General features: G+C 42.0%; 1 protein-coding gene across 1 annotated transcript in view; it reads left to right on the forward strand.

The window, feature by feature from the left end:
- ADARB2 (adenosine deaminase RNA specific B2 (inactive)) overlaps positions 1 to 25,275 on the forward strand; it is a 406,044-nt gene that overhangs the window by 233,121 nt on the left and 147,648 nt on the right. Inside the window, exon 2 of the mRNA XM_045006327.1 lies at positions 18,727 to 18,813. Coding sequence (XP_044862262.1) covers positions 18,792 to 18,813 — 22 coding nt within the window. The 5' untranslated portion in view covers positions 18,727 to 18,791. The remainder of the gene's footprint in view (positions 1 to 18,726; positions 18,814 to 25,275) is intronic.

Here is a 25,275-nt window from a genome sequence, read left to right on the forward strand (position 1 = left end):
CTTCTAGAAAAAATAATTACTAATTCACTAGCTCCCACTGCTTTTACTTCAGATGCTAGCAATACTGTGCTCCAACTACTCATTGGTTTAACTGCCGAATCAAGAGTTTTCAAGCAGTCTCTGTACACAGAATATTCGAGGTGCAGGAGAAATTTATTCAATACACTGTATGGCAAGCGCTCTGTAACTGTAGGCTTGCCCATGAGTCAATGCATGAAGCAGCAGTGACATGCTCTGGAGGGAGCTCTCGAGCTAGCCATGAGGTCCTAGTTTCCTAACAGCTGCTACTGTAAATGGTGAAAAAAAAATCTATTTTAGTTGGGAGTCTAAAGAGAGGAGGGATAGTTCAGTGGTTTGAGCATTGGGCTGCTAAACCCAGGGCTGTGAATTCAATCCTTGAAGGGGCCATTTGGGGTAAAAATCTATCGAGATTAGTCCTGCTTTGAGCAGGGGGTTGGACTAGATGATCTCCTGAGGTCCCTTCCAACCCTGAGATTCTATGAGACATGTTCTTAGTCCTCTAAAATGCAGAATCTGGGTTTGAACAAAATAGGCAACCCAATCCAGAGGTCACCATTATGCTGTTCTTGTAAGGAGCTGAGCAGAAAAGAAAACAATAAAAAGTAAGTGGCGCTTTCCTGCTAAGCTAATCAGTTCTTTTCAAGAAGGGAGGGCTGTGCCAGCTGCAAATCAATGCACTAAATCAACTTGGTGCTTGTGTGAGTACAGTTACAGTGACAGCTGCTAACGAGGGAATAAAGAAACCTGTTATTGGATATTTAGTAGACTTTTAAGTGCTTGTGTAAAATAACATTTAATTTAATGTGAAGTTATAAATATAATTGAGCTTTATGGACATTGCAGCAGGGAAGCCAAGAATGGGCTATCCCCTTCCTCAGCTCAAAGAGCTATTTAACTCTTGTCGAATCTTAGAATGTCCTTATCAAACTGCAACATTAAAGAACTTTGGGGGGGGGAGGAATTTTCCTTTTGTAATTCATTTGTTGTGGCCACTTTTCCCTGAACTGTACCACAGCCTGTTTGAGAAGGAGCAAACATTGTACTCATTTATCAGAATAATAATTAAATACATGGCATATTATATAGTTTTTAACATGTTCGGATCATGGTACCATACTAATTCACATTCCATTGTGAGTTAATTAATTAGTTAGTACTATCCCTATTTTGCATCTGGGGAAACTGCGCTAGAGAAGCAAAGTGACTTGCTCAAGGCCCTATAGGGAATCAGTGGCAGAGCCATTATTAGAACTAGGGACTTCCCTCTGTTTTACGTTCCTCCTCTTAACATGCACTGTACAGCAAAACCATGAAAAACAGGACTCGGTCCAAAGATAATTAAATTCTTGTGTTGTGGCCCAGGCTCATATTTTCCTACTGGGTGATGTCAGAAAATTACTCTCTTAAAGGAGACAAACTTAAAAAGTGGCTGTTTAGGGGTTAATTTGGGATTTTGCTCATCTCCAGTACTATCAAACCCTATTGCCTTTAATTTGTGGCTTCTGAGGGGTCCTTCTTGAATGCACTAATCTGGAAAACAAAGGACAGGACTTTGGGCTCCATGAAGTCAGATAGTACCTGGCCCATGAAATTTCCCCCTCCTTGAAGGCAGTAATTATCTACATATACTATGTCTGAAGTGTATAAACATCAAAGGAGAGGAATTGTTCAGAGTTGCCCAAAGGAGTGTAACTAGCACTGAAAAGATACAACTGAACCTCTTCCCTAGTCACTTTCTCCATCTTCTGCAATAAAAAAGTTGTCTCCAGTACCTTCCAAGAGCTTGCTGGATAATCTGTGCTCTGCCCTATTATTTCCCAACAGGTATCTGGGTAGTTGAAGTCCCCCATCACTGTTCTTTGGATGATTTTTTTAGTTATTTATAAAATGCCTCATCCACCTCATCTTCCTGTAGTAGACCCCTACCATGACATCACCCATGTTTTTTCACCTCTTTTATCCTTACCTAGAAACTTTCAGCAGGTCTGCCTTCCACTTCTGTCTCAATTCCAGTGCAAGTGTATACATCTTTGATATACCAGGCAATGCCTTCTTCCTTTTTTCCTTCCTGAACAAGCTGTACCTTCCATACCAATATTCCAGCCATGTGAATTATCCCACCAAGTCTCTGGGATGTCAATTATGTCATAATTGTGATTATGCACTAATATTTCTAGTTCTTCTTGTTTATTCCCCACGCTTCTTGCATTAGTATATGCATATCTAAGATGTTCATCAGATATCCCCTCTATATTCCCTCTAGTATATTTATGAGCACGATTAGCCATATTGCTCAAGAATAGATTAGAGAGCACATGTAACCCACACACCTGCTGGATGTGGTGTTCTTCCCATCTAGTGGCATCGAGATCACCTAGAGAGAGAGAGAGAGAGAGAGTAATGCATCTGCTCTGCTGCCTTAGCTAACAGGCATATGGCTTTTAGCTCATGCAGTAGAGGCTCATGCTTTTAGTTCCAGAGGTCCCACGTTCAATCCCGCCCACCAATGACCAGGGTCTGTCAGTGTTACAAGTGGGGTATAAACTGGGAAGTCTCTGAAGCTCGGGATGCGCTCCCTCAGGTAGGGGAAGCATGTAACCCACACACCTCCTGGGTGTGGTGCTCTCTCCAGGGGCAGCTCTAGGATTTGCGCCGCCCCAAGCAGGGTGGCACGCCGCGAGGGGCGCTCTGGCGGTCGCCGGTCCCGCAGCTCCGGTGGACCTCCTGCAGACGTGCCTGCAGAGGGTCCGCTGGTCCCGCGGCTCCGGTGGACCTCCCGCAGGCATGTCTGCGGGAGGTCCACCGGAGCCGCGGGACCAGCGGACCCTCTGCAGGCATGCCTGCGGGAGGTCCACCGGAGCTGCCTGCCGCCCTCCCGCGGGACGCCGCGCTTGGCGCCCTGGGGTCTGGAGCCGGCCCTGGCTCTCTCCCATCTAGTGGTGCCAAGACCACAGAGAGAGTGAGCGTAATGTTCAATCCTGTCCACCGGGGTCAGTCAGTGTTACACACAGTCCTACATTCACAAGGGGTTGGACAAGATAACTTAAAGAGTCTGTCCTATCCAGTGATGTTTTCAGATTACATATTAGGTGATTGCTGTTAGTCACACTATTTTTTCACTGCACACCTCACTTTTTCAGCCTTCTGAGTCCTCCGCCAGCTTAAGAAGTAAGAACCTGGGATCCCTGCAATTCACACTCAGGAGCAGTGCACTGATGCATAGGACACTGTCAACTAACTGTAGCTACCAGCCCAGCCCAACGTTGTCATTTAAACTGTAGCCTTGCACTGAAACACTTTATATAAAATACATATGGGCAAGCAGTGGAGTTCCTCCTCTTTATTTACATCAATCTCAAATCACTCCAAAGCACTTCCATCCTTGAATGTGCTAACTCTGACATGCAGTACTTCTGGGAACACCATAAAAATGCCAGCATAGAAGCAGTGGCACAGAAATTAAGCTACCTGATCTTTGGAGAATTATTAGATGGTGCTAACGTTCAAGGGTATGTTGTCAGCACTGTGCAGAAGGAGTTAGATGTACAGCCTCCATTATTATTGTTAATGGGAGTCAGGTGTCAAACTTCCTATGCATCGCGCTGAAAATTTAACTCTCTTTGTAAGGCTTTGCAAACTTTTATCTTGTTGCTTCTGTTCATTAAGTAATAGATTTGCAGCCATCTGGTGATATGATGAGTAAAGATAGAAGTGGTATGATTTGCAAAAAAAAAATAATACAAACAGTTAGTAGACTCTCATAATCAAGAGGTAAAGAACCTAAAATTTCCAAAGAATATGCAACCTGGGACAAGAGCATTAATAACTATTAAGAACCAGATCCTCAGCTGGAAAAAATCAGCACAGCTCCTTTGAAGTCAGGTTTACGCGATCTGAGGATGTGGCCAATCATCTAGCCTAGAATAGTCCAACAAAGTTATAGCTTCATGTTCTTCCGGCACCTGTAAAGTAATTGTTTGCTCTTAACAGTTTTACATTTTGTGTGTAAAAATATGTCTAGAATTTAGCAGTAAAACCTTTAACATTCTGTCCTTTAAAAGAACGAGCAGCAGAAGATTCTCTCATGTTAAAGAAAAGGTCATGACAAGATCGGATTAGGGTTAAATATGCATTATTGCAAAAATACGAGAGAGAGAGAGAGGTCGTAACTTCCTGGTTTGTAGTACATAGGGGATTAAACTGAGAGCCTTTAACCACTAATCGCTTACTGTTCCTTTCTGAAGCAATACAATCATTACATAGCACACAAATAGTAACAAGCAATTTCTTGCCTGAAAACTATACCAATCAGAGCAGAAATGAACTGCAAATGCAATGGCAGGGAGTCATCTGCCCACAACTGGGTCTATTGGCAAGTAGTGGAAAGGTGCCATTTCTCATGGGTAGCGTAATCATTTAACAGTATGAATTGGACATCCAAGTCCCTTAGGTAGCTTGGAAAATACAATGCTAAAAGTCTGTTTTACAAGTTAGTAAATAATACCTTTGGGAAACTAGACAAGCAAAGGCGACTTTTATCCAGCTGATACCTTCCAGTCTCTGACAGCATAATGCCTGTCAGTCAAGTTACATTCTAAACAATGAGAACAGTGGCCTTTTAAAGAGTGAAACAAATACTTGTCCACTCATTAGGAGTGTAGTAGGGTTCACTTAGGGGCCGTCAGGCCATGATTCAACAGTTTCCAAAGTCCTGGGAGGCCTTGTTGGCAATCTGAGGCCCTGGTGGCCAGTCTGTTCTTTTCCGGATCCCTCCTCCCCTCCCCACAGTTGGACTAGGGAGATAGGGAAGGGTAAGGGGACCTGGGCCCTCCCTCTCCACCATGTTCTGGCCCATGGCCCAAGAGAGAAGGGGTGGGGAGTGTTTCTGTCCCCTCTAGTTGATACCTCAGACCAGCTTCCCCATGACCACTTCCTACCCTCCCCTCACCCATTAGTGCTCTCTTGAACTGTGACCATGCTCCAAACTTCTATTTCCCTCTTCACGGAGGGTTGTTCAAGAAGTCTCAGTGATTCAGATAGTCAGTTGGGGCTTCCCAGCTCCTTTTGGGGGTGTTCAATGATTTCCCTCTTGTCAGGGAGAAGGGGAGAGAAAAAAAGGGGTCAGGCCCCAGATGCCTGGTTGTACGTTACCCACAGTCCAGGTCCTTCCTCTGTGAATTCCTCTGTCCCAGAAGGTACTAACTGGCTTCCTTCCTGTAGACAATCTCTCCTTCACTCTCTCCCGCTTGGTTGCCAGAGTTACATTTTAAGCAGGTCCTCCATTTGGAGCATGCTGTATAGTTGCTGAGGGGGTGAGGCCTTCTTAGCCCGGTGCTGCTCCATAATTCCTTTAATCTTAGTGAGGGGTTCGTAAACCCCATCACATGGAGTAATTGGTGCCTCTTCTCCCTCCAAATGCATCCCATCTGCTCCCTCACCATTTATCTGAGGAGTGTTTTCTTGTTTCCCCATTTATTATTACTCTTTATTTGTATAATTATTTGAGTGCTATCAGTGTAGGCTTTATACACATAAAAAGAGAAGTGGTCTCTCCTTCAAAAAGTTTACAATGAGACACAGACAATGTCATTCACATGGACTGAGAGGAAGTCTAGAATTGAACTAGTGAGGCTATCCTGGGGGAACGACTGAGTGGTGGTGGCCCTTGCAGATTGGAGCAATGCCTTCTGAATGGGTTTCATTGCCTGTGGAATCAATTTGTTGTTGAACTGTCCTATAGTTCCAGGAAGGCAGGTTTGGGAGTAGAGCTATGCCAACCTAACCCCTAGCATAGACATAGCTATATAGGCAGAAGACAAAAACCCTTCTGTTGCTGTAGGCTGCGTCTATACTGTGGGCCTTTGCCAGCATAGCGACAGCACCATAGCTCTGATGATCTAGTCCCCGTAGTGTAGACATGGCCTTTGTTTAAACACAGAGTTGCATTGGTTGAGCTTAATATGTGTTTTTAAACCAATTTAGTTAAACTGATATTAAAAGCTTGCGTGGACACTCATTTCAGTTTAAGGCAGCCTTATTTCACATTAGTTTAATTTGATTAGGAACAGGTTTAAACTAGCCTGAAATAAGCCACACTCAGTGCCAGCTCCAGCTTTTTTGCCACTCCAAGAGGCGGAAAAAAAAAAAAAGATGAACCCAATCGAGCTGCCACCGAAGTGGAAGACAGCGAGTGAAGGACCTGCCACCGAATTGCTGCCGATCTGGAGTGGCCCCATTGAGCCGCTGAAGTGCCGCCGCCGCCGATCCGGACGTGCTGCCTCTTTCTATTGGCCCGAGGTACCTGCTTCCTTCGCTGGTGCCTGGAGCTGGCCCTGGCCACACTTAAACCAAATTAAGATTGATCACACAGGAGGTTGAACCAATTTAACTAAAGCAGTTTAATGCAGACAGTGCAAATTCGCATGACAACACAACCATGTGAATAAGAGATTCCAAGATTAGCCTGATCAACCCTAACATTGATCAAAGTAGTTACCGCAGGTAGGGTAATTATGTAGTGATTTGCCTGCTCTGTATATACAGATGCCCTTCCCTAACACTGATTGATATTCAACTGGCTCACAATCAAATGATATTAAGTAGTGTTAATTATGCCCCTTTGTTATGTGCTTAATAAAGCTACTGTCCCTCTTTTGCTGTTCATGGCACAGCTCTTACTTGCAGAGTTTGGAGCAGCGATGGCTTTTTAACAATTGTTTGCTCATATGCTCTGTCTGCTTTAGAAAGGGTCTGCCCCCCAAAAGGAAAAGAAAACAAATGCTCACTTGTCATATTTTATTCCCAAACTGCACAGAATGCAAAATGAAAATATTTTTAAAAGAATGCTCAAATAAGGTAAGAAGCTTTCAAAAACATTTTATTTGTAAACTGCCACTTTGTAGCCAGAGTCAGATCACTTAGAAAATACCTAATACTGTGTAATCCTCATGCAGACGGAGGTACACATACACTGATAGTAATGCAGGGTATTTTATCTCTGTGTGTCCCCAGGCTAGGCATCAGAAGAGAAAAACACTCTGGAAACAAAATTAAATAGTTTTAGATCTAATTTTACTAGACTGAACTAGATTTCAGATTGATTTCTGTAGAATTTAATAGAGAACAGCACACTCTGATAGAAAATCCATCTACCACATTGTGCTTTTTACTTACTTTGCTGTTTACTGGAAGTATAAGAAACTAATATTTCACAGTGCAATGTGTTTCATTCTGTAAATGGCCTTAAATTTTAAAGGCGTTTGGAATGGCTGTTATGGAAGGCTGAAGTATAGCCACTGAGATTTGTCTACCCAAATGCCTATTAATATTCATATGGTGAAACTGCTGCTAAAAACTACCTTTGTCATTCTGTGAAATGATAAGAACTGCAGGACAGGCCATCATAAAAAGAAATACTATTCCAAATGCCGTATAGTTAATAGTTTTCTTATTGTGGTCGGTATTTGGTTTGGCTAGTCTTCTCGAATCACTGGTTAGAGGCCCATTATGTGAAGGGGTTTAATCAGTAAATCATATCCCAGTTGAAGTTATTCTACACTTTGAGTCATATTTGTGCATTCCATTTTCCAGATTGTCACGGATTGTTTGCAGGGCTTGATTGTGGTGCGTCTCCACTTTCTGAATATCTAACTCCTAATTAGAATCATAGAATATCAGGGTTGGAAGAGACCTCAGGAGGTCATCTAGTCCAACCCCCTGCTCAAAGCAGGACCAATTCCCAGCTAAATCATCCCAGCCAGGGCTTTGTCAAGCCGGACCTTAAAAACCTCTAAGGAAGAAGATTCCTCCACCTCCCTAGGTAACCCATTCCAGTGCTTCACCACCCTCCTAGTGAAATAGTGTTTCCTAATATCCAACCTAAACCTCCCCCACTGCAAATTGATACCATTGCACCTTGTTCTGTCATCTGCTACCACTGAGAACAGCCTAGCTCCATCCTCTTTGGTTGCTATCCTGAACACACAGTGAATAGCATTAGTCCATGGCCTGAAGCTGAGGCCAAGGTGCCAGTAGTGGTTTCCTGTCATGCAGACACCGGGGGCCAGAGCCTCAATTGCAGGTAAGCAGAAGTCAGTGAAAGAAAGTCGAGGGGATGGAAAGGTTTCCTTTTGTGCCCCTCACTCCTGAGACTGTTTGGCAGCTAATCTAGGTGCCTCTGACTGTTTTGACACCGGGATGTGCAGCAACACTCCAGCCACTTGTTCCCCAGCCCCACTCCCTGCCTCAGGAGGGTTTGGCATGTCTCTGCCACTGGAGGATTCCTCTAAGTGAAAAGGAATCCTCCAATGACCATCTGAGCCAGCTGAAGACCAGCCAGAGTATAGGGCAGGAGCCGGCTCTTGTCTACTAGGGGCTGGATTTTCCCATAGATTACCCAACAGCTTATTCAGATGGTAACAACTTTTGGCCTTGTGGGGCAAGATTATTAAAGGTGTTTAGGTGCCTAAAGATGTAGATAGGCACCTAACTGGATTTTCCAAAGCTCCCATGGGCTTTAGGTGCCTAGGTGCTTTTGAAAATCCCACTAGGTGCTTAACTGGTTCTTTAGGTGGCTAAATACTTTAAAAAATCTGGCCCTCTCTCTGCGTATACAGTGTGCCCAGCCATTTGATAGCATCATTATCAGCCAGGTGAAGAGCCAGTAGCCTGCCATCAAAGTAACTCAGCCGGCACTCATCAAGGTTATGCGACATAGTCCAAAGTTGACCTCATCTACATCGTGGGTCATTAGAGAAACCCCATTTGAAGACATTGGCCACATGATTGTCAGCAGCCAAGTGCAGCGTCATTAATTGGACCCTTAATGGACAGGACTGGAAGCCCAGAGGTAAAAAGCTTTGTTCCTTTACCTGTTCCCGAGCCATCTGAATTTACACATTTAATGTTCTTAACAGCACTGTCATACAACAAACTGTTGCTTATCTGTATTGCAGTAGCTCCTACCTGCCCCAGTCATGGGCCAGGACCCCACGGTGCTAAGCTCTGCACAAACACAGAACAAAAAGATAGGCCCTTCCCCAAAGAACCAAATACATCAATAAAAAAGCAACAGTTCCTTTTATTTACACCAAACTGCTGTATGCAATAGACCAAAGTGGAGTTCCAGCTGAGGCAGAGGATAGACCCTTTTATGCACTGTGATGCATATTGAACAGCTTCTAGCCCCTACTTCATAGGAAACCTTCACGGCTTTGGCATTCGCTCCTCTAACTTCTGACTTGAAAGGGAGCCCTCCTAGTGCAGTCAAAAACCTTCCCCTGAAATGCTGAATATAAAAATGTGCCACAGGTTTGTCTTCCCTTTGATTACCAGATGAGACAAAAATGTGTTCTGCTGTTTTATGTCTTAATTTCATATCCCTGCTGAAGCAGAGGGGGAAACACATCATAGCTGATGAATTTGATCTCTTGTAAAGTTCCGTTCCTAATTCACAAAATTCCTTGGTTTCCTTCCAGAAAAAAATGTCCCAGGCAAAGGGCAGCAGAGTATATGTCACTGAGGGTTTGTCTACACTGGACCTGGAGGTGTAATTTCCAGCTCGGGTCCACATAGCCACTCTCATTCTGATCAAGCTAGCATCCTAAAAATAGCAGTGTTGCTGTTGGATAGGTGTCAAGACAGAACAGTCCAATCTGAAACCTTGGGTACATGCTCAGGGTGGTGAGCCCATTCCACTGCTCACACCGCCATGGCTACATGGCTCTTTTTAGCTCACTGGCTCAGTTGGAGCTAGCATGGGTATATCTACTTGAGCTGGAAATTACCTTTCCAGATCCAGTGTTAACCTGCTTTGTATTCCTTTATCGCCTCCTGGAAAAGATTTCCCTCCAGTTCTCACATCTCTCCAGCAAATGTGAGAAATCAGTGCAAATGCACTAGATTTAAAAACTAGTGATTAAAAGCAGATCTCGAGCAAATTTATGCACAGAGGATCAACTTCTCAGCTGTTGCCAAGCAGCTTTCAGTGTATCTGAGGGCAGGGACAGCAAACTGGCTTCTAGCCACCTTTGTACCCATCCAGTCCAGAGGCTATTTTTCATGGGTTGCTGCATCAGCCCCAGTTAGAGCAGAATAAGCGTTGGCTGCCAGTATCCCCAAGGCATCATGTCAGTCAGGGATTACCAGGGAAGCATGGATGTCCTAGGCATGCCATCTTTCCCCAGTCATACCCTGTGTACTGGCTGAGAAGGAGCTCCTATAAGGATCTAGACTCAATACCGAATTCACTGATTTCCTGCAGCAGTGAATTTCACAGGTTATCTATATGTTATGGGCCAACCCTCACTTTTCTATACCAAAAAGTGCATATAATTGAATACTGGCAGAATCCCCTGAAATTATTCAGTTGCTCCTATATTAATGTGCTCTGATTCCAGCACATAAGTGCCAGAAAACATGTCAGTCAGAGGACAGGATTATCTGCGAACCATATTTGCCAGTTTCAGAGGTGTGCGCGTGTTTCAGAGGCATAGGGTCCAGCAGCTGTATGAGCCCCTGTAAAATCCAGCTGTGTACCTCTGCCCCCCGCACACACTCCTTTGCTGTTGGTCTTAGATCATGACTGTCCCAATGATGATGGTCCTCTCGTGTTTCCCATCGTCACTGGCTGGTACATTGGGGCAGCAGAGACACAGACAATCCTCGTATGGTGAAGAGTGCATTATTTCAGCTTGTAGCCCAAATGTTATCTGGCTGCATCACATACGCACACGGTCTCTGGGCAGAACACTCCTGATGTTGCCCTGGCTTTGACCCACAATCCCTTGTGAGGCCAGAGCCATGCAACATACACAAAACTGGCCGTGGCTCTTATTGTTGTCACATGCTGCGACCGATCTCCCCCGGTGTTCCAGGCACAGAATGTGTATTCTGTCCTTGCACAGTGGTATGAGGCATCTCAGAATCTGGCTCTGTGAGGGGAAGTTTTTCCTTCTATTTGTTCTGAATGTGATGCCCATTAATTTAATCGGTATCTCTAAAGTCTGTGAAATTTTTGCACAGAACCTGAATTTTTGTGTCCCCACTCCCTGTTCGTGTGCCAGATGTAGCGCTCAGAGGGTTAATCCGTTTCTTTCTCAGCTGCTGCTAAATTCCACTCTCTCTCTCTGCCCACTTGGTGTATGGGATAGCAGAGTAAACTACTTGTCTCTCTCTCAGCCTCTATGAGCTTCACTCTGAACCTGTTGGTCATATTATTATGGTCATTAATGATGTGTATTACACTAGCACTTAGGGACTGCAAAGAGGGATTTAGGGACTCGCTGTGCTAGGAATTGTACAAACAAATAACACAGTCCTTGTCTCGGAGAGATCCCAATCTAGGATTTAGCAACGTGCAACTGGTAAATAAGCAGACAAGCAGAGGGAAGGACCAGGTAACAGTGAAGAGAGGTGTGGGTGCATACAGTAGTAGTCTCAGTGGTAACAGAAAATCAGCAGTCTGACTGGTGCTAGATGGCAATGATTTATAGGCACTGCAGTAAAGGTGAGTTCTAAAGATGTATTTAAAAGAGGATAACGTGGTGGGTTCCTACATGCAGTGTCTGTGAGACAACGGTACCTGGGCGATTTTACTGCAGCAATCTGCGGGCACAGTCTGGCAGTGCATACAGAACAACTCGCAGCTCAACAGTGGGGTTCTGAATTCAAATTTGAAGGTTGAGATTGATGCCAAGTGATGCCAATCCCTAGAAAACAGAGTGAAGTTCCCATTGCAATAAATAAGAGATGCATTCTGGTGGTTGTGCAAGTTGCAATTTAGAAAGCTGTGAGCCTCCTGTAGCAAGCAGTGTACGTTTAAAGGGATTGCTATTTCTCCTGCAAAGCTTCCTCTTGGTTTTTTTCCTTTTGGGTAAGGACTCGGCTCTTTCTGTCACTGTTAGCTCATCCAAGTCTGAACTGACTGAAAAGAGGAACAAAATCATCTCCTGGTGTGTGGGTTTATTTTATTTTATTTTCAGAAATAAGTCTAGGTTAACATGAATGTAGCAATGTGAATATTTGATTTGCTGCATGTGCAAGTTAAGAGCAAAAAGTATCAGCTGTCTTCAGGGGGTTTTACAGCTGAGTTCACTTTATTGTATCAAAGTTGACCCATCCCCACTAATCTCATACTCCATGTGAATCAAATGCATTAAGGCATGGTTTTTAATGTCCAAATTGTGTTTTTTAAAAGAATCCCATTTAAGAAATCTCCAACATTCAAAGTAGCTTATGGTAATCAATTAGAATATGAAAATGGAACTAATTCTGTAAAGCATGCTGAACTGGCAAACTACTGGTAGCCATCTGTCTAATCCTTGTTGTATATTCAAAAGTCACATTTTAAAACACAATTATTAATAGTGATCATTAACTGCCAAGCAAAAGAGCACACCGCAAATTTCCATTTGGAGATTAGCTCCCAAATACTTAGTACATCTCTGTCACCTTTTGGAACCATAGACTGTAACTCTAGGGCTAACGCTGGTTGACCCTGAGGATCTCTTCTTTTGTTTCTTAGCTCCAGGCGTTGTGAGAGTCCAAACAGCAAAGAGAGAACCATTTCTTCTTCTGAGCATCTTTGTCTGCCCTTTCCCCAGAGTTCAAACCGATGGGACTCTTGCACATAACTTCTTCATGGGGGGATGGGACAATCAACAGATTCTGTCCTACAATGGCCCATTTAGTCTTGATAGTCCTTATTGATGAGCAGGGGACCCACTCTTCCTGCCGAGGTTCACAAGTTCAGAGCAGGCATTTTTACAATTATAAAGCAAAACTTTCATGGTACCTTATAGCGGGATTACAGACATTACAAATAAGATTAATGCATGCAGCAACTTTAGCATTTAGACTCTATAAAATGCTTTAACATATCTTTACAAGTCTGACTCCTGTCTTGAACAGGCGAGCTGGTCTGGCTTCCAGCTATGAATTTGTCAGTGCTCAGCTGGCTCCTACAACCTTGACAAGAGCTGGCACTTGGTCTGCCAGCATCACACATGCCATATTGCATGATGCCCTTTAAAAGTGGGGCTGTGTTAAGAGTGTGAATGCTGCCATGGAACCAACTTTTTGCTCAACTGGTACAATGACATCATACAGGAAAAAAAAGATCTTGAGGTCCACACCTCAATGCATATACACCTCTACCCTGATATAACGCCACCCGATATAACACAAATTTGGATATAATGCGGTAAAGCAGTGCTCCGGGGGGGCCGGGCTGCGCGGTCCGGCGGATCAAATCAAGTTGGATATAACACGGTTTCACCTATAACGTGGTAAGATTTTTTGGCTCCCGAGGACAGCGTTCTATCGAGATAGAGGTGTAGTTTGAACGGAATCTGACCAAATGTGAGCTGAGTCACTAAAGCACAACCTATTATACATCTCTGGCTGTATCTACACTAAAATATTTCCCTAAAACTTCCAACCAGTGCTAGCAAAGATGGAAGCTCTAGTGCAGACCAGCCAACTGTGCCTTATCCTTTGTGTTAACCAACCTTTCCCAGAATAGGTCTAGACAATGGCAACAACAGGGCTGAAACTGAAGTGATAGCAGACAGGCATGTTCCTAGAGGAAAGGAAGGAAGGGTCAATAAGGACTGATGGGTTGGGGACATGTTTGATGTGTTCAGTCCTGGGGCCACCGGCAAGTTGCTTCTAAAGATTTTCAGGGAAACACCAAAACCCTTACACATTGTTATAAAGATCTGACTTTAAAAAATATCAGATCAGTCTGTTTAAAGGCTGAGTTGTCAACAAATAGAATTATTTTAAATTAGCTAATTGTGAAACCATTCAGGTTGACAAAGTCCCATTCAATGATAACGTTCTTTGCAGCTGTCTATAACTCTAACCCCCATCTTATTGGCTCAGCACTAAGCCGGTATTTATGAAGTGTGGATCGACAGACCACAGGGCAAAAGCCACGTTGCAAAAGGGCAGAGTCTAGCAGAAGTTTGGCAGCCCTTCGTGATACGTTAAGATCGGATGAAATGTTTGGATTAAATGCTGGTCTTTTTCAAACAAGCAAAAAAAAAGGTTGGCTCGTAGTTTTTGGTTTGTTTTTTGTAATTTAAAAGGATATTGTCAAAACAGTTTGCATGATTTTGTTAAAAAATAATAACTGCTACTGTTGGGAAATATCTCTCAAGAAATCTGAGGAAATTGAAATCTGCTTCCTTTCCCAAATAGTTTGGGGTTTTTTTTGGTTTGGTTTGTTAGTTTCTTGGTTTTTTCTTCCATCTTGCCATGCACATGGGATTTATATTAAGAGGACAGCTGGTTGTGTGGTTAAGGTACTGGACAAGAGCTTAGTCATTTAACTGTGTGTGGAAGGATGGTTTCTGGGTTGTGGCAGATGCAGTTCTGTTCCTGGCTCTGCCACAGACCTCCTGTGTGACATGGGGCAAGTCCTATTACCTCTTTGTGTCTGCATTTCCCCTCCCACCTTTTGTCTCTCTTGTCTATTTCCAGTGTAAATGCTTTGGGGGCAGGGACTGTATCTTACTGTGTCTGCCCAGTCCTTAGTACAATGGGACCCTGATTTCATTTCTGGGGTTGCCCCTGTTTGACCTGAGCAGCCAGTCAAAGTCTGGGGCCATAGGGATGTTCCATTTGGAAGTAAAAATTGATGGAGTCTAGTAATTTCTTTGATGGGACCTTGTTTATTTGTAAGGCATGTACAGAGTCCTGCTTTTTTAAATGCAGGAGGAACCAAGAATAAAAGCTTAAAGCCCCAAGCCTCTTTAGCCAAGAGACCCAAAAGTTCTCTCACTACCTTTCCCCAAGGTCACACTGGATATGTCTACATGGCTATTTATCCTTAAAGTTATGTTAATTGAAGGGTGAGGTCACACCTATCAATCTCAATAAGGTTTTGACTCAACCCATAACAAGGTTTCACCCAACTCATAACAAGGGTCTTCTAGGTTTTATTCTAATGCAAGTAAATAATAGCTTATTTTATGGACTCCCATGAATGTTCAGTTGCTGGTGCTGCATTCTGTTTTTGTTCTATGAGGAAAGGAAAGTTACAGTTTTCTTTTTTCTTTCAAAACTAAAGAATTACATCAGCTTTACAGACAAAAATAGTAGCTCAAATTTTGTGCTTGCAGATCTTGAGTCTCCCTTTGAAAGGACGTGTAAGAGCAGAAGAAAGTGGGAAAAGATAGGAAGCTTTAATGGTTTTTCTCTGGGGAGCCAAGATACTTTTTCAGATCCAGCAGCCTCCTTTATTCTTATTCATGAGATTTCTTCAAGCTGCCAGAGATAAGACTAATTGTGATGGACATTAAAATATATGAGGATTTTAAAGTGTGAATGCCCAATTCCCCTAATCTTGTTTAGAAACAGTAAACAAGAATAATACTGAATTTAGCCATTGACGATAAACCTAAATTAGTGTTACATGGCACATATATGGTAATAGACAATAACTTACAAGAGATGGAAGTGCATGATCATACCTTTAGATATATCTCCAAACAGATTATTTCCTTGTAAGCACCTCAATTTAATTATCCTGCCATCCGTCTCCTCCTCCTCCACAGACTGAGTAATTTGTCTGCATTAGGTGCACATAGCAACCCTTCCCTTCTTACATCTTTCATTCAAGAAACCTCCCCTTCTGCTTTTTCAGACACATAGTAAATCTTCCGTTTCTCAGCCAATGGGTTTAAATCCTACATTCTAATCTTTATCATCTTTATTGATTGAGCCATATTCTTGTGTAAATTGGGGTCAAGTTGTATCTGTGATATAATTAATCCTTCCATTCTGATCTGCAGTTCTAAGATTGGTGGCATTGTCACAAACCACTGCAGTAAGGCTCTGTTTTCAGCCATGCAAAAGTGAAGAAACAAGGAAGATTTTGGGGGAAAAAATATTAGAAACCCGAGATGGCTAAAGGGTCCATTAAAATAAAATGTGGAATTTCAAGTCATATTACAAATCAGGCCCAACAGCCAAACAAATGCTTGGGCAAAAGAGGTGTCACAGAATGCTGTCTCATGTAATAATAATGCATTAGAAAACTATACTTAACCCTTACATAAATGCAATGAATTAATTAGTCAGTGTAATTGGATGGGGCCTAGGACAGTGGGGTCCTGCTCTGTGACTGGAGCCCCTAAGTGCTATTGCAATACAAATAATAATAAGCAGAGATTCAACGTTATAGTCTAAAGGGGCTGCAGCTTCAGGAATGCAGCATCGCAGAAAGAGAGCATTCTAGAATAGACATGGGACATATAATTTGGCATGATTGTCATCAGTAAGGATAAAACCTAGAATTTTCAGCATCAGTGTCACATGCCTTACTGCCTGAGCTAAAGGAATAACTCCATTAGCTGTAAGTAAGAAGCAGCCTTTATTCTCAGTGGGGGCACTTTGATTTAGTGTACGCCATCCTTTCTGTTAGGCAAGCTGGTCCTGAATGTCTGAGGTCCACCAGAGTAAAGTCCCAGCAGGGATACATTTTATAATGAACCGTTTCTTCATATATACAGCACCACACTCATTGCTGGAGATCAAATCAGAGAATTCAACACAAATGGGCTTTGGATCAGCTGCAGAAAGCACAAGCCATTACCTCTTGAGCTAAAGAAGTTACTCACTCGACTCAGGTGTGAATGCCAGCAGGTTTTAGCTTCACCAGGGCCAGGGACCAGAAAGAGGAACAGGATCACACACAGTAAGCGAGTGTGTTACAGAAATATCACATTTCTCCCTGATATCACAAAGCAGAGTAACACCTCAGCACACATTATTTCATTTGGGGAAGTTTCTTGGCTAAAGCATGTGAACTTTACTCTCTCACTTCATCACATCACCGCAATCCCTTAATGAAATTACAATTCAAGCTGGATGTTTCATTATAAATTATAAATTAACATAGGCTAAAAGGTTCATGGGCTAAAAATTCTTATGTGGAGAGACCGTTTAGTGCACTTAAAGCAAGAAAGAACAGCCATCTTGTACTTGTAGCTGAGTTGAGCAGCTTTGCTGGTTACAAATGTCTATATGCAGTTTATTTTGGAGTCTGATCACACCCTTTAATATGAGACAAGATTGTTTGCAAACCCAGGCAAAACAAGGCTGACAAGCCAACAGATACACTATTGAAACAGAACGAGTTTAAACAGACTTGTATGTCAGAATACACTGTGGAATGGTAGCTAAACAAGGAATCATATCTAAAATTATTAGCCATATGTTTCAAGGAAACTCGTACTAAGAAAAATAAAAGTTTAGGAAATGTTTCCTCTCAAAAGAGACGTTCACATTCAAAACTATTTTCCAGGCCTACTTAGACCAAGTAATTCATTATTCAGTTTTTGGTGAATTTCAAAACAATATGGTACAAGATATAAGTAAAACAGCCCAATATGGTGTTCAGCAGCATTGATTATAATACTGTAGATGCTTCAGTGAATAATGAGCTTTGATACATATTTGACTAAATAGCATACACATCTGCAATGTAATCAGGTTTAATGTGTCTCTGTTAGTAAAAGTTCTTTTCCAATATACAGATATGGAGAGAGATTCTCAGCATAGCAATGCTGTTTTTATTGAAAGTGCCCGGTAGCCATAGTTTTAAGATGGAGCTTGATAAATTTATGAATGGGATTATATGACGAGGTTGCCAATGATAGCAGTCAGTATAAATGAGACTATGGGGATTAGCAGGATTCAGACAAGGACTGGATGTTTGTTTGGATAATAAGAACACCCAGAATCACAACAGGAAGGATTACAAAAATACAAACATGATTTAGGGAAGAAATATAAACCTTCATGCACTGGGGTATGAGTCAACCTCTCAGTAAGAAAATTTCCCTGTAGGTAGGTCATTCTATAACTTCCTTTAGCAGTCTCTTGAAACCTACCTCCTCTGAAGCAGCTACTATTAGCTAGTGTCAGAAATGGGAAACTAGACTAGATGAACTAATGGTCTGATCCAATTATGGCAATTCTTATAATCCTATTCCTGCAATTGACTCCCATTAACTGTTTTGTTTTCTCCAGAGAGAAATAATAGCAGCCCTCTGTCCCAACTCCCAATCTCCTTTAATCAGCATAGAATGGTGAAAGTCACAATGAAAACTGTTTCACAATACTCTCAACACATGATGCAGGCGCTACCTCAGACAATCCTGTTTGGAGAGTTACATTGCTGACAAATTTGAATAAAGATCCTATTACAGTAGAACCTCAGTCAAATACTCCCGAAGGAAGAGCAAACTCATTGACTCTGCTCACAAAACAACACTGACTTTACTGAGCTTCAACTTCTGAGGATAGGACAAGAAGCAATGAGCTTTAACTACAGCAAGGGTGGTTTAGTTTGGACAATTAGGAAAAACTTCCTAACTGTCAGGGTAGTTAAGCATTGGGATAAATTAACTAAGGAAGCTGTGAAATCTCCACCATTGGAGATTTTTAAGAGCAGGTTAGACAAACACCTGTCAGGAATGATCTAGATAATACTTAGTTCTGTCTTGAGTGCAGGGGACTGGACTAGAAAACCTCTCGAGGTCCCTTCCAGTCCTACATCTCTATAATTCTATGAAAATAGACTTGCCAAACTGCCTAATATGAGGAAAAGAGTACGATGAAAATCTGAATGTTTTTGGCTTTGGTGAAACCCTGATTTTATAAGTATATTTCCTTTTTTTTTCCCTTTTGTTCCAGAAAAAGTAAGCATATTGTCAACCTTCATCACGCCCTTCAAGTATTTAAGTCCTGGTGTGGCCAATATGGAAGATGAAGACAATTTAAGTAAGCAGCCTCTATTCTTCATATAGAGATGAATGAGAAAGTGAATTGAAAGAACTTTATAGTGCGGGTAATTTTGGGAGCAAGGTGATTTAGCAAATATGCAACTGCTGAGACCAATCCTGAGTTCAGTGCAAGCTTCCCTGGTACATGGAGCATGACCTGGTCCCCAATGAACATGGGGTTAACCTCAGCTCAGCTTCCCACTTCTTGCACAGATGCTGAGGAAAGGGCTTTATATTGGGTGTGTAGAGATGGGAGAAAATTCCTATGGGAAGGAAGTGCTGGGTCATAGGACTGGGGAGTTCCTTTGTTTTTTCTATTTATATTAATTTACTTTGCTTTATTCTTATATGCATTATCCCTAAAGGAAAAAACTTCATTGACTGACTCTGTTTCCCCTCACTGCCTTGCACTCTCAGGGATTTCAGTGGGAGTTGTGCCTGAGTAAGGTCTTCAGGATCAGGGCCTTTGTCTGAAACCTTGCCCTCTCCTTTTCTCTTTGTTAATATTAACTAAAAAAGAAAACAATCCAAGTCTAATTGAATGGGGATCATTCACTAGTTTTGGGTTCACTAGATTCTAGGGTGACCAGACAGCAAGTGTGAAAAATCAGGACAGGGGGTGAGGGGTAATAGGAGCCTATATAAAAAAAAGCCCCATATATCAGGACTGTCCCTACAAAATCGGGACATCTGGTCACCCTACTAGATTCAGCTGAAGTGCTGGTTACGAGGTTCTCCAAGGGCTACTCTTGCTCCTGTGTGGTGGTGTTGAAATATGTTGGACCAAGGACTGTTTGGGTATAAGGCTATGTCTTCACTACCTGCCGTATCGGCGGGTAGCAATCGATTTCTCGGGTATCGATATATCTCATCTAGACGCGATATATCGATCCCCGAACGCGCTCCTGTCGACTCCGGAACTCCACCAACCCGAACGGCGGTAGTGGAGTCGACATGGGGAGCCACGGACGTCGATCCTGCGCCGTGAGGACGGTAAGTAATTCGATCTAAGATACTTCGACTTCAGCTACGTTATTCACGTAGCTGAAGTTGCGTATCTTAGATCGATTTCCCGCGGTAGTGTAGACCAGCCCTAAGAATGTCAACAGCCACTATGTACTGAAGGGGAAGTGAAGTAATTAAAATGTGAATGAGGCTGGGGGGAATGTGTGTGGTTAGATCTGAATAACCTTAAACTCTTTGAGTTTAACACCTAGCAGGAATTACCGCACATCCTCCAGCCGTCTCGTTGTAACATATTTCGAGGCACATAAAACAGAGAGGGAAGCTTTCCAAACCAAATGAACACCTCTTTGCCTTTTAGAATCCCCTACCAGCTAGGTACCTCTTCCAGCCAGAAACAATGAAGAGTTGCCCTATTATAACCAGTGGGTGGGAAAAATGGATGATTCTCCGTATTGTAGCTAACCTGCATTGCTTTGGACATAAGGCAGCATGGGCTGGAATATTTACTGAAGGAATATGACCGTTTATTGCGCACTGCTGAGTAACACATGTACATCATGTGTTGTTGCTGACTGTTGTTAGCACCTTGACTGGCAGGTATAACATAAACCAGCAAAGGCCAAAAAGTCTAGAAAAGCCTTTAAATCCTGGTCTTAAGGAGGCTACATTTCTGCAATGCTGTATGAGAAGTGCACACAGAAAACATACTATGCACACGATGAGCTGCTGCAGGAATCTCCTGTGGAACGTTTCCTACATGTGCCACTCAGTTATTTTTGAATAACGTAGTAAATTTGTACAAGCCAAACACTGAAACCCCATTTTCTTATTCCTGCAGCAGTACCCAGGCCTGCTTGCAGTTGCACTGGCTTTAAAGCTGATATTATGGACAACATTAGCTTTGCTTCCTCAAAGAGAAATAGCAAATTTCATCTTGTAGTGGGCATCACACACTAGTCCTCTCCTGGTTCCAATATCCTATAATAACATTGGCAATCACAACAATTTTGTATATGCATATGAATCACACACCATTTACTGATAGGAAAAAATATGCTACCTACCCCAATCAAAGAGCCACCAAATGAATTAAGTGACTTGTTCTGAATAGGAGGGTTTGATATTGTGCCAGTACATGGGGGTGGGGGGATGCTTTAGGAAGAAATAAATCTATCTTGCAATGATGTACGGTGGTGGTCTGGCTTGCCCATTATGGCTCTTTCAACCCTAATATCCATGGGCCGTATCAAACTGCTCAATCCAATCCAGCTACTGTTGCAGTCAGTGGAAAGATTCCCATTGGCTTCAACAGGAATTGCATCAGATCCAAAAAGAATATTCCACATCCATTTGGGCCTTGTTTACACACAAACTTCCACCAGTTTAACTAAAGGTGTCTTTAAACTGGTGCAAGTTTGTGTATAGATACTCATATTTTGGTTCAAGGGGTGAAATAACCTGATAGACAGAGTATCAGAGGGGTAGCCGTGTTAGTCTGGATCTGTAAAAGCAGCAAAGAGTCCTGTGGCACCTTATAGACTGACAGACGTATTGGAGCATGAGCTTTCGTGGGTGAATACCCACTTCGTTGGATATTCACCCACGAAAGCTCATGCTCCAATACGTCTGTTAGTCTATAAGGTGCCACAGGACTCTTTGCTGCTTTTACTGATAGACAGAAAAACATCTTCAGGCCACTGGCTCCTTTAAAATGCCATCTCTGCTGGACTGAATGTCAGTCCCAAAGGAAGAATTAATCTGAAACCTTATGGCAAAAGTCCATCCTATAACATCATTCCCATAAGCCAGATGCCAATGTCATCTATGGTATCCAGGCTCCACACAGTGTGATCCTGCCTCTGGGAAAAGGGAAGCCTTCAATGACCATGCCAACATAATGCCATTATCCTGCATCAGGGAGCTAGCTTTTTGGTTTTTGTCATAGAGATGCACAGACCTTCTCTGTGCAAGCAGCAATGGATACATTTCCTGTTGGATCAGGCCCTATCAGACCATGATACACACATATTTTTGGTGATTGTGCTGGCACTAGAGTACCGAAGGACACTGAAGCACATATTTAACTATGAGCATATTGGCCAAGAGTCTCAAAAGTGTCTAGTGATTTGGGGTCTCTCCATTTTTTGGATGCCCAATTTGAGACACCTCTCCAGAAAATGCTGAGCACCACCCTTTGAAAATCAGGCCCCTTTAAAGCATCTCAAGCAGCCCAACATGGAGGAACCAGAATCACTGGTCACTTTTGAAAATTTTAGCCATTGACTTCAATAGCCTTTCTCATGAGCTTAAAGCTGAGTATGTATTTAGGCCCTGATTCATGAAAGCACTTAAGCATGGACCTATGCCAAGCTCTATTCAGAGCAGCACTTACGTACACATTTAACTTTATGCATGTGCTGATGTGCTATTCTGAACAGGGATGCTTTCCTGAGTCAGAGCCTAAATGCTGCGCTGGATCAGGGCCAAAACTTATGTAAATAAATTCCCTAATTGGTAAGAACTGTCTAGTGCTTAGGCATGTTGTAGTTATTACAGACAGTAGATGACTCAGTGGTAGGAAAATTTTCAGTATGGAGGTGCTAAAGGAAACAACTTTCACCTTTCACAAGTTCCTCCATAATTCTCAGCTTTAATTTTAAGCAAAAAACTGGCATAGTTGTCCGGGAAACAATAGGGGACCTTTGAAAAGGATTTTTTTAAACTGTAAATGCAGCCATTCTACAGCGTATTGTTATAATATCCTTTGGGGTGAATTATAATATGCTTTTAAACCACCTACACCTTACAAGTTAACAGGAAAGATTTCATCATCAACAAAGAGAATATGAATTTTTTTTCCTCTTAAGCATAGCTCCTCATATATACATCTAACTGGTAATTAAAAGTGTGTGTAGTTTTGATTTCTACAGTTAGCTACAAGTTTATTATACCAACTTCAAGAATATGGATCTGAATGTAATTGATTTCTGCAGATCTCTTGATATTTGGAAGTTTATGAAAAGGTTGTTTGGTTGGCTGGGGAGATTGCCCTCTAGTGCTGTTGATATACTAGTTGACTGGAACACGGGTCTCCCGAGTTTGACTTCCAGATCGTACCTATTGTTTTGCTGTGACACGCCTCATTTTCAAGTATATCAGAAATGACGGAGGTGAATCCCTTTAACCTCTGTGGTCCAAACAATGGAGATGGACAGCAAATAACATGATCTGTGTGAGGAGGTCAAATGGGGGGCAGATATTAAAATGCAGACAGCAGAAAATTAAAAATAAACCTAACCTTCACTGTTCAAAATGCAACAGTAGCAATCTTAGGATTCCTAAACATTTCTAAAGATAATATTGACTTGTGGCCCTCTTGTACCTAGGCAATCATTCCTTATTCCTTAGATCTTGATAGAATAGATACCTTGCAATTATCTCAGATGTTTACTTATTGTGATTTGTTTTTAAAAGATGTTTGCCATAGTGAAGCTGCCACATTCCCCCCCGCCCAAAAAAAAAAAAAAAGTTTGGCAGCAGAATAACCTTCAACAGGAACAATATTATCACTTCAAATGTAGCGTGGAGTATCGGATGGCTAGTTCTCCAGAGCCCTTATGACCCAGAGACATAGGCAGTGTCATTATTAGTGATGCATTATAGTTCTGAAAAGCTCTTGATGATGCAGACTCTCCAGGTTAGCTCTACTGTGCATAATGACCAGGAAGGAGAAAGAAATTAAATGAGATACAGAAGAGTGAGAGAAAAATGCACAAATAAATACATTTGATAAGTGCCCTCTTTTTTCCCATTCAATTGTTGTAGCAAAAATAAGATTGCAGTATAAAGGATAAAGGCCTTCACTTGCTTGTGCAGTCTGAAAAAGAACGATGAGTAAAGTTATCTAAGGGGATCTTACAAGGCAAACTCAGATTTTTTTTTTATCTTTCAGAATAAAGTAAAAATTATTACTATAAATCTCTATTTTTTTGTTTCTCCTTTTCCAAAAAACGATAATTTCATTATGCTGCAAACCTTTCAACTTAGGAGCACTATATTTGATTATAATTTTTTTTATCAAATATGGATAATGTATTTTGGAGACTCAAGAGCCAAGTCATTCTGAGAGATAACAGGGATGAAAATGATCCACCGTTTTGCATTTTTCCCCATGTGCAACCTCTGACTTGCCCCTTTCCTTTTAGTGCTCTTCGTTTCCAAAATTGCTTGTGATTGTTCTATTATGGCTGCTTACAGTATTTATCTAATGTAGTTTGGTGTCATTTGCTTGCTTTGTCTGATTTTCACGAGAGAAGTACATGTGCCACCATTAGAGATGTAATCTTGTGTCTGCTGCACAGAGGTCTCATGAAAGCCACATTTCAAAGATCTCCTATTTCAAAGGTACCTGAAAGTATAAAGTAATTTAGCTTTATCCAACTATTGTTGGATGTCATGCAAGTCCATCAGGCATATGGTCTTTCTGAGAAGCTTTACTCCTTTGTGAGAAATAAAGGAACTTCCTGACTGAATTTAGATGGCCACTAATTTATATGACATGAATGACAACTGGCCTGATTCTGCTCTCTTTGAAAGCAATGGGGAATTTAGCTATTAACTGGAATTTCAGGATCAGACCCTCTGTATGATTTAAGGTTTGTCTGGCCTAAGGTAACTTGCATCGCCAGCTACCTCAGTGTTAGTCCATAAGGTAGACATACTGCACCAGTGCTAAACAAGGTCTGTGGACTGTGCTAGTATCAATAATTTTTGGTGCCAGCACCATCTCCCATTGCTGTCACAGGACTACACTGAGGGTTTGCACTGGCATCACTGCATTTGTCTAGTTGCTCTGGTGAAAAACTCCACAACCAACCCACAACCCAGGATAGATAGTGCCAGAGACAAAACTTTTAGGGCAAGCAGAGAATGTTTATTTTTGGTTCATTGTGTTTGTGAAGGTGAAGGACAAACTGTGTCTGTTCACAAGCCCATGGAGCAAGAATTATAAAATAAAATAAAAGAACAAATGGAAAAATGACAATATGAATTATAAATACAAATAACCCTCTGAATTTTCCTATTCAGTGCTGCATAATCAATACAAATTCCTTTCAAACCTGTATCTAGTGTGAAACAAAAGCTATCTTTCTTGTCATGCCTCCTGGATTCAATATCATTATGTACAATAATTGGGTCTGTAAAAACCCTATTAGGAAAAGAGAGAGAAGAGGTGTTACATACAGAACCAACCCTACTTCCCTTAGAAAAGCATATCTGAGGCAAAATGTTTCACAGCTTTTAAATAAGAAGGGATCTTCAAAGAAGGATAGCTCAGCCTTCGGAAGGTGGTGCTATCTATGGAAATGGTGGGAAATGGTTAGCTATTTCAATGGCCCAGGAAAATAAGACACAATTAAGGCTGACTTGTTCCCCCTCCCCACTTCAGAGCTTCCATAAATGGGTTTGAACCCTAGGAGAAGAGACCAAGTTA

Source organism: Mauremys mutica, chromosome 2 (genome assembly GCF_020497125.1).
Source record: "Mauremys mutica isolate MM-2020 ecotype Southern chromosome 2, ASM2049712v1, whole genome shotgun sequence".
NCBI classification, from domain to species: Eukaryota; Metazoa; Chordata; order Testudines; family Geoemydidae; genus Mauremys; species Mauremys mutica.